The 9,877-nt window shown below is 35.5% G+C and overlaps 1 protein-coding gene across 4 annotated transcripts; it reads right to left on the bottom strand.

The window, feature by feature from the left end:
* Window positions 1-1,345: 1,345 nt before the first annotated feature.
* Window positions 1,346-9,704, bottom strand: LOC121318437 (T-complex protein 11-like protein 2). Of its 4 annotated transcripts, none has more exons than XM_041255110.1 (11): window positions 9,561-9,704; window positions 7,987-8,195; window positions 6,775-6,960; window positions 6,495-6,627; window positions 6,130-6,250; window positions 5,777-5,997; window positions 5,376-5,512; window positions 4,316-4,506; window positions 3,916-4,097; window positions 3,477-3,649; window positions 1,346-2,999 (listed from the first exon to the last, which is right to left on the bottom strand). In XM_041255110.1, exons 3-11 carry the CDS (start codon window positions 6,929-6,931, stop codon window positions 2,749-2,751), a joined length of 1,566 nt encoding a protein of 521 aa, XP_041111044.1. In that variant the 5' UTR covers window positions 6,932-6,960; window positions 7,987-8,195; window positions 9,561-9,704; the 3' UTR covers window positions 1,346-2,748. The 4 variants fall into 4 exon arrangements, with proteins under 4 accessions (XP_041111044.1, XP_041111045.1, XP_041111042.1 ...); XM_041255111.1 differs by having other exon boundaries at window positions 6,775-6,940; XM_041255108.1 differs by lacking the exon at window positions 7,987-8,195 and having other exon boundaries at window positions 9,561-9,703.
* Window positions 9,705-9,877: the final 173 nt, after the last annotated feature.

The following is a 9,877-nucleotide window of genomic DNA, read 5'->3' as shown; positions in this document are numbered from 1 at the left end:
AATTACTTTACGTAACTTAATTTCCGCCAAAAAAAACATACGTACCGCTAGGTAATGTTCTGATTTGTGTGGAAATTGAAAACAAAATTAAAAAGCACAGTCATAGGTTGCAACAACAAAAATCACGTTGAACAGTTTGAATTACATACAGGGTTCCATTCCGGTTGCTAGGAGACGTAAACAAACACTGTCTGTGTAGGATTTGTGTTTAAATTGATTGTGTATAATTATACGTTGTGAACATACTGCTAGATATTGGAAAATGCAACATATTAAAAAAACACCTCTACAACTTGCAATAATACATGCAAGCTCTGTATAATTCAGATTTGAGAAGAAAGCATGAACAGCAGATCCAACGATGAATACAATTAAATAATTATAAATAATACATATATAATTAACAAATGAAGGCTGTTTCTGTATGTTGTTGCTGCATGTACAATAAACCTACGTTACAATAATTGGTTGTGTTTTATAATATAAACAAATACCACTACAGTAGATTTTACTGTGCAATTTAAATAAATAAAAAAAACAATGTTAAGAGTTCTTAATTTAATGCAGCTGGAAATCTAGGGTGGGAAGTTTGAATCGTTATTGGTGTTTCATGTTAAACAACCATATATATAAAAATAAAACGTTACATAGAACTTGTCCTTATTTACATTTTTAAATAGAAACCAAATAACAATGAAACCTGTTAGGTATACCTGTATGGTTACATTTAGGTCAATTTATAAATATGCAGGTCAAACACTTCAGCAAGTTTGTGTTCCACGGCCTTTGTATGTCACTCAGAAATGTACTGAAGACACAAACTGAATGACACAACCCCCCCCCCCCCCCCCCCCCCCCCCCCCCCACCCCCTCTCCCCCCCCCCCTCCCTATATTTTTGCTGATATGATTGCCCCCCCTTTTTTTTTTTTTTTTTTTTTTTTTACAGAAATTTGTAATTACAGATTTTGTAGAAAGCACTTTTCTAGTACATCAATAATTAGTTATTGTATATTGTCAAGTAATACACATACATGAAAAATGGTCACAGGAACACAGTTAAAAACAAAAAAGAATCCAGAGTTTACAAAACAATATTTGAACAGTAATTAATTAACTAAACCAGCCCACATTAAAGGTAGGATACCACTTGGTTAGAGTCTACCTGTTGCTATAGGCTTATGGAAAACTAAAGAATTTGGAGTACACCCAACCTGTGACATCAGTGCATAAAAGTATATGCAGCATATATAATAAAACTTGATGTCAAGGTTTACGCAGTCATTAATCTAGGTTAATTTTGTAGAACATGGAGAGCGAGATATAATAAAATATATATATTCCATCTATTTTTTCATTTTTTATTAAATCATTCTAAAGGAAATTAAGCAAGTTCATTACAAACACATCTGTACTGATTCAGACTATCACAATACATGCATTTAAAACAGGTCAAAAAACATCATATTTTAAAGCAACTCTTACCTGTACAGCAAGGAGACTGTAGTGAGTTGTCACATTTAGCAATGTTATTGCATTTTAGCTGGCATGCGTTTTAACAAAAAGTATAATATATTTTGTTTATTTCACTAAAAGTGCAAGTCTGTGAATAGATGTTATGAAACGAACCCACCAGTAATCAATTCTAGAAGAGGGAGTTTATTTATATTGTACACAATATATAGTTTCTCTTTCTTTTAAACGAATAATAGTAACAGCCATATATATAAAAAAAAAAGCCTTTATGCACAATGCATGAAAGAAATTTAGTCAAATAGATGTAAAAAACTGGGACTAAAAATAGAAAGATGCAATAATTAATAATCCCAACCAATCCACGTCAACTGTTGTGTACATAAAAAAAGCAGATTATAGAATAAACAGCTAAATACATTCATATTTTACATTAAGCAAACATCTAAAATGTGATTCCAAAAAGTAGTCTGTTATTCACACATTTATCAAGACTATGTTTATATAAATCTTTCTCTATATATAATTAAGAAAACCCAGTGGTGGAGTCAAGAGTATACACAGGCAAACTGTGTTAACCCACTTTTAATTTGAGCAATATAGCATTTATCCACTTCTCAGATAAGGGATACAGTTTACTCATTTCTACTCTCCTGTGACGTGCAAATACTAGATTAAAGACAAGATATTTTAACAGTGAGCATCTGTGTTGTGTTGCTGCGCGCAAGACCGACTCTCAGTCAGTGAGCAGGTGGGCGTGGCCACTAGACTGCGTGTGTCGTGTGTGTTCTGTGCTTGGTTGTTTATGTTCTGTTAGGCACACTGAACTGCTAGTAGCCTTCATCCTAGCTCACGAAAGGACCCTCATGGAACTGTTCACTTGAAGCGCACTGTCGGGTCTGAACAGTACCTGAGAGGGAAAGGACTGTATTGGGGTAGGCTCTGGTTGGCCGAGGGCAAATAACAGTGTATCTCTTCATGTTCAATCTATTTCTGTTGAATCCATCTGTTCAATTCCACCAAAAAGGGGTGTTTACCCACTTTTATTTACTGATACCACTAAGAAAACCATATAAAACTTTCAGCACCACATGAAAAGGCTAATTTTGTATATAACATATTTATATATGACATCCATGGCTAAAAAAAAAAATTAAAGAAGTTGTCTCTCAGGCGTAACTGGTTCTCTGTTAAATAAAATCCTACGGCACAATTTCATGCAAGGAAGTGGCACAAAGTTTAATAAGCATAATACTAAGCATGGTCCCATTAACTTCTCATTCAGCAGTTACACTAGGCGTTCCAGCTTCTGCAGTTTCCTGTGGTGCTTCACTTAATAGCAATTTTCGCAGGATCCTTCCATAAAAGGGACAGTACACTTGTTTATTGAAGTTGACGATGCGCTTAAACTGGGCCCTGATTACCTCCAGCTCAGGCTGAATGAGTGCAAGCCCTCCAAGAACAGTAGGTGGCTGGGTAGTTGAATTTGGAACAATGCTAAGTTTCATGTACAAGTGGACTCTCTCACCTGAAACAAAGGTGAGAGTTGCACAGTTAAACACACGTATACTATTGGTGGTGGTGGAGGTCGGTAGACTTGCTCAAGACCACAGCATATAATAGGATCACATGCCTTTTTTTCCCCCACTTTACATTAAAAAAAAAAAAAAAAACCATAAATTTTACTAAGAAACCTGATTATAAAATCAGATTCACATTTTGATGAAGTCCTCATCATGGCAGAACACAAAAAGACATTGATTTATAATTGTGTTTAAATGGATGTACGAATATCTTGTAGAATAATAATAATTATAATAATATAATAATAATTTCCATAATGAATACTTATGGAAAACTCCCCCATTTTTAATTTTTTTTTTTTAATTTATATTTATCCAATAAGAACAGACAAACAGAAACTAGAAGGTCGAATCTGAAGTTGTATTAGTACATAATATATTTGGAAGTTTATAATTGAGAGGTAAATTCACATTAAACTTACCAATGAGATTACAGATAGAGTTGTCCTTATGCACAATGGTGCAGATCTGCCCTGTCAGTGCAACCTGGACGTGAGGCGGGAGTGCAGGATACCCTCGCTCAGTCAGAGACTTATTCAGCGCAGTGCAAATTTGAGCACTTACATTTTCAAGTGCCTCAGTCATGTTAAATGATCTGGAGGAGATAAATAGTAAGAAAAAAAATCATAATCACTGAATTAGCTACAGCTCACTGGCTAAAGTACAATATATCTCTACAGCAAGGGAATAAACCAAATAAGGCTCCCAATAAATAGTTTTAGTAATGTTAATTAATTTGCTGCTCCGTCTTGCCTCCTTCCTCAATTGCACTTAAGAAAGCAAATAGGCAGCTCATATCCAAAAGGGATTAAAGCAAGGCACAATACATGGGTTTATTTTTGTTTTCAGATATTTACTTACTTGCTGTGAATCCCTTCAAGAAGAACACTAGCGATCTTTTTTAGCTGGTCAGCCAAAATTGGCAAGCCCGAGATGGGTCCTCCTATTGCATTGTAGACTATCAACAACACAGCTGCTACTGCCTTATACAATTCCAGGCTTTTCTGCAGCTCAAGGAGGCGGGTCTCATCTGTCATCAGAGTCTAGTATAAAAGGAACAGATGATGTTTCATTAATACAAACCCTTTGAACACCCAATTCAGGAGCTAAAATTATTTTGTTACAAAAACAAAAAACAAAACAAAAACAAAAACAAAAAACCTCCTCACCTTTAAAGATATACATTTTACAGCATTGTTAAATTTGACCATTGCACTACAGATGTACACAACAGTAACTTAGAACTAGAAAAACTATTCACCTCAGGCAACATTTTCTTCTGGCAGTCCCAGTCCAAAAGTTTGATGTAAAACTTATTCAACACTGACATTGGGCTGGGGATGCTACTGGTATGGTTTTCAGCACCAGAGGAGGACAGGCTAGTGCACGGTTTTACAGCCATTAATTCATCAAGGGATTCCTTCATCCACTCAGTTGTGTGGTCCAGTGCACCTGAAAAAGATCATTCACTGGTAAAGTTAACAAGCTATACATTAAGAAAACTGACTGCAAAAACATTAATTACATTTTGTTATTTTCAAATTACATTTTTGAAGGACTATAAAAAAAAAAAAAAAAAAAAAAAAGAGATGAGTGGCATTTAACACAACAGGGTAGAGAAATTAGGAACTACAGGGGTCAGCTCTTATGGACCATGGGACTATAAAAGCACTACCGTACAGTGTATAAAACTTCTTGTTGACACAGTTGATTATGTTGCCTAGGAATCTTGGTAAATTGACAAGGCTGACTCTTATTTCACACCTGCATTGACAGATTCAAACAGAAGCAGCTGGACTGAAGCCCAGGATTTTGTTTTGCTCCACTACCTTCCTCCAAGAGATATCAGTGAAAATTGGAAACACATCTCCCATCTGTTGGGGGTTGCTTGGATGAAATAATCTTAGTTTGTTTTGCTATGAACAATGAGACCTACATTGCATACTTCATCACGGTCATCAGGCCATTGAGCACAATAAACTGTCAACTACATTCCTCAACCATTTCTGCGGTCTGGCTTACTCTTTTACTCTTCCCTGGCGTATAGAAGCCATTGACTAAAGCCGATTCAGGAGAGCATTGCAATGATTGCTACCATAAATGTCTGTGACACTAAACCAAGACTGACTTTCACATGACATTTAAAGAGAACCTGCGTTAGATTCAGCATACCCTCCCTACAAGAGTTTACATCACGCCAATACTTTGTAAATTATGTGTATTAACCGATTAATTATAAGGTGCATTTTAAGTGTGAACTCCCTACGACAGGGTCTCAAAAACAATAGCCAATGTTATGTTAAAGTAAACAAAGTACTTACTGGGAGTTTTGTCCAAAATAGCTTGGAACTTGGTTCTTTCATACTCAATGGACTGCATCTGCAGCTGGGGTCGAATGTTATTAATTGTAAAATTGACCATATCCATTTTCATTACATCCAGCACACGAAAAATCTCCCTGGAAATAACATATGGCAAAAAAATGATTACCTAAATAAACAATCTTTAAATATATCGACAATAAGTACATTTGGGGATGTTAAGCAAGCCATTTACATAGGATGCAAGGCTAACCAGAGAGAGAGAGAGAGAGAGAGAGAGAGAGAAACTACAAAAGAGATTAGTTAGTATATTTTCTGTTACACAATTATAAATTAAATGGGTTTAAAACCAATAATTGATAGTTTTCTGCTTAAAATACATTATATACAGCATGACTTACCGAAACAATGGGACAACGTCAGAAATTTCTTTTAACTTCTTGACATCATCATCCCGTGCCGGGGCACACAGCTTTCCCATTACTGTAATAATGTAGCTTTCTAGTCCATGGATGTCCACAGCATCGTTATCAACTTGCTGCTGTATGAGAGCCATGTCTAGAACTTCGCAAATCTGGTTCCGAAGTCGATTTGCACCAGGATTGAGGAATGAGAGCAGAATCTTAAAAGATAAAAACCTTGTTTTAATTTTGATGCTATTCTTTGTATCTAGAAAACACACCATTATAAACAAGGCTATTTTGTTTTCACTTACAAGGAGCAATATGATATTTGATGTAAGCCTTATTCTCACCTCTTTGATTTCTTCTACTAGCCTGATGGCATATTCATACACAGGAGGGTCTTCATTGAGTTCTGCCTCCAAGCGATCCCAAAACGCCTTGTGAACAATTTCTTTCACTTTCCTCTCCAAACTAAAGCGATCAAGCAGCAAAAAACACATTCAAATACAGCAGAGTATCCTTACTTTGTTTGATTACAGCATTATAAATCAAGCGTCACCGCAAAACAAGCTTTTGGGGGATTTAGAGGGTAATCGAGATCATAACATTGATTGCTTAAAGGAAAACAACCCCCTACACACACACACACACACACACACACACACACACACACACAGAGTAAAAAATAAATAAATAAAAAAACCACAACACTTGCCTATTCTCAGGCAGTTCAGGGTGTTCTACTTGGAAGTTTCCATTCACAACTATTTCATGTGCCAAACTCAGGTTAGAAAGGTCTCTTGCAGAGGTCATAAGGTCATCAAATGTAACCAATTTAGGAGGGCTTGCTGCAGGGAATAAAAGTTCAGATTATGTTTTGGTCTGGTTTGCTTGAAATATGTTACCATTTCAAGACTACTCAGAACCTGAAAATACATAGTGATAATTAAGATAATATGCTTGGATCATGGATTTAAAAAAAATAAGTGTCATACATGCTGGGGAGCTGTGCTTGCTGGAGGATTCACTGGTAAAGCTCTGTCGGGAACATTCAGTGTCACTGGATGAAGTCATGCTGTCACATCGCTCTGAGGATTCAGTGTCACTATTTTGGTCATCGCTTGTGGAAGGTCGCCCGTCATTGAGTGGCATCTTAATTTACTTGACAGGCAAACACAAAACTAGAATATAATAAGTGTTACATTTAAAAAAAAAAAAAAAAAAATCAAAGTTGCAAATATTAGAGGGCAACAAGATTTGACTACAGTTTTTTCGCAAAAAAACCAAAGACATGAAAACGGCTATGCTTTTTCTTCTAAAAATAATCACATTTTTCACGCTTAAAGCAACGTTCAAGGATGAGATGCTCAATATTGACAAAAAAGCAGGTGTTTGGTGTTGTTCATGTGAAGTACAATTAAAAACAGTTACAGGGACTACTTAAAAACAAGTTGTTAATACAAAGAACGCAGATTCACTATAAACGTATGGGAAAAGAAGGATAATAGAAACTTTTCTTCAAAGTGAGAATATCTGAACTGCAGTGAAACTTCTTAATGCATCAAAGTGGATCGACTATTTTACCAATGTACTTTGAATTGTTTGCAACCAAGTTAATGCAAGCAGTCAGCCTGAAAGTAAGAATGGCAGCAACAGAAATGTGAACAGTATTAATACAAGAACTAGATGTGTGCTTGAACAGCAGCCCAATATAACCATCAACACTGATATTAAAACAGCTTTGAACTGTTTACAGTGCTCTATTTGATAACCCCATATTTATTGTTAACGGTTTACTGAGTCTTTCATTAAAGTAGGATAAAAAATAAATAAACCAAAAAACAGGTGTAAGAATATATCAGCACTAAAGAAACAAAAAGAGCAACAACAGAACATTTTCACATTACAATAAAGTCTTACATTCTACACTTGGCCTACAAATTAATTACAGGAAGCAACCATTTTGGTTTAGGTACTTACAAACCAGAATTATATTAACGCACACATAGGCATAAGCAAACAAGAATGTTTCATACGCACATTTCTGCAACACCACAATCTGTGCCATCCAATATTTAACATAAGATTTAAAACAGAGAAGTGAATACTCAATTAGCAGTGGCTCTTGCGTTCAAAATATTTTTAAGCAGAACAGCAAGAAACTAAATCAGGACTAAATCTCAAAAGGTACTTTACAAACTACCTACCATGATGTTGAAGGCCTTTCTGAGCATGTAAATTGTCTACAGAATGAATCTTTAACCGCACAGAGAAAGGTGCCAGCAACAGCAGATTAGAAAAGACCAAGTGCATGGTTGAATCTATTGGGGTTATTAAGGGGAAATAATTGGAACTGGATTTAAAGGTCAGGAGGGGGTGAGCAGTCCAAACTGAAATTCTCAGTTTTAGATGAAATCTAGAGGTAAAGGGTTAAAAAAAAAAAAGAGTTCACAAAACCTGCTCTAAATAAAATCACAAAATTTCTACTTAGACATTTTAATGTGTTGGTTTTACATTGGTGATGCTGTAAAGCTGAATGATCTCATTGCAAGTTTACAGCCCACAGATGTTTGAAATACAGTACAGAAGGAGAAACATCTTGTTTAGGCATTTGTCTTGTAGCTGTAGTATTTCCACTCTAGACATGCCTACACAAGACAGATCTTGCCAGGTTATTGGCACAGGTGACGAGGTGCACTTCTAACAAACCTTCCAAGAGTTTTCACCCTATAGTGTACTTCCTGAAACTGAGGGAGTCTCAAGCAATCAGCTTTTTTAAAAATGGAGTAAAAGTCAAACATTCTATTGTGAATGGCTGTCTGCAACCAGTCATGCAGATCGGGGAACCAACCTCTTAGTAGATAAACAGAACAGCTAAATGTTTTTTTTTTTTTTTTTTTTTTTCACACAAATAGGTAATTAGTTGTATGCCTGTACATCTTTGCCGAGAGGGTAAGCAAGTAAAGTGCACTGTGACGACGACGGATGACTGCTGGATACAAAATATAACCCCTTTACTATATACAGCATACCACCACTCAGCATAGCAACTCTTTTCCTATTGGCTGCTTGATCAGCCATAGAAGGACAGTTTAATGTGCTGCATGTTGTGCTACACAGAAGGACGCGTCACTATGTTTAGCACACGTGATCTGAATTAGTTTCGTGTATCTAAGCTTCAGCACCAAAACAAGCGAGACGCTGCCAACGAACATTTAAAGGACATTTCAAAACAATGGGAACAGCGCTGGCATTTTAACGGCAAGCACTGTTCGACTGTAAAATACAAAAAAATACATATTTTTATTTATTTATTTATTTTTTAAATGGCCTGGTATTTTACGATTTTACATTCGTATAACTACAAGAATCTACGCTGGTTAGTTTTGACCCGAGCTAATCATGCAACACATATGTTAGCATGACTGATCGAACGTTTGTTTCATTCTTCCAAAAATCTCACCAATTAACAATAAATGTAAATTAGCAGAATAATAAGTAAGAAAAACAAATTTTTCTACAACTTCTTTTGAAATCAACATTATTTAAAAATAGAACTGTGTGTATTTGCCCTACCTTGAAAATGTATATATATGGATATAATATATTATATATATATATATATATATATATATATAAATATTTATTTTATACGCTTTTAATGCAGTTGGAAAAAAGCAGTAAACAACTGTACCCCCAAAGCTGTGTACAAAGCGAACAAGTTACCCAACTGCAAAACAACAACGTTAAAAATAAATGTTTAAAACATACACATATTTACCTTTAAAAAGTCTCCGCTTAGAGGAGACTGTAAAAACAGGGTTGAATTTTGTAAGTGTCCTCGGTAATTGAGAATTAAACGTGCAATACCTTTCGCTGGTCTAAAGAGCTCGCTCTCCAAATAGACATACACAGCACTATTTATGTTGCTACAAGGACTGCAGCATTTTGCCATCTTAGAGGGGTGAAGCAATATGTATGAGTTAACGTTACTACTATTTTGTTTACAGTTTTACATACATTAAGATGTGTTCCTTTTCTTTCTACACATACAAATCGTATATATGCATGTGTAACTAAAATAAGGTAAACACAGTT

Source organism: Polyodon spathula, chromosome 7 (genome assembly GCF_017654505.1).
Source record: "Polyodon spathula isolate WHYD16114869_AA chromosome 7, ASM1765450v1, whole genome shotgun sequence".
Classification (NCBI taxonomy): domain Eukaryota; kingdom Metazoa; phylum Chordata; class Actinopteri; order Acipenseriformes; family Polyodontidae; genus Polyodon; species Polyodon spathula.
The sequence above is the reverse complement of the archived record's forward strand: the minus strand, read 5'-3'. Positions and strand labels throughout refer to the sequence as shown.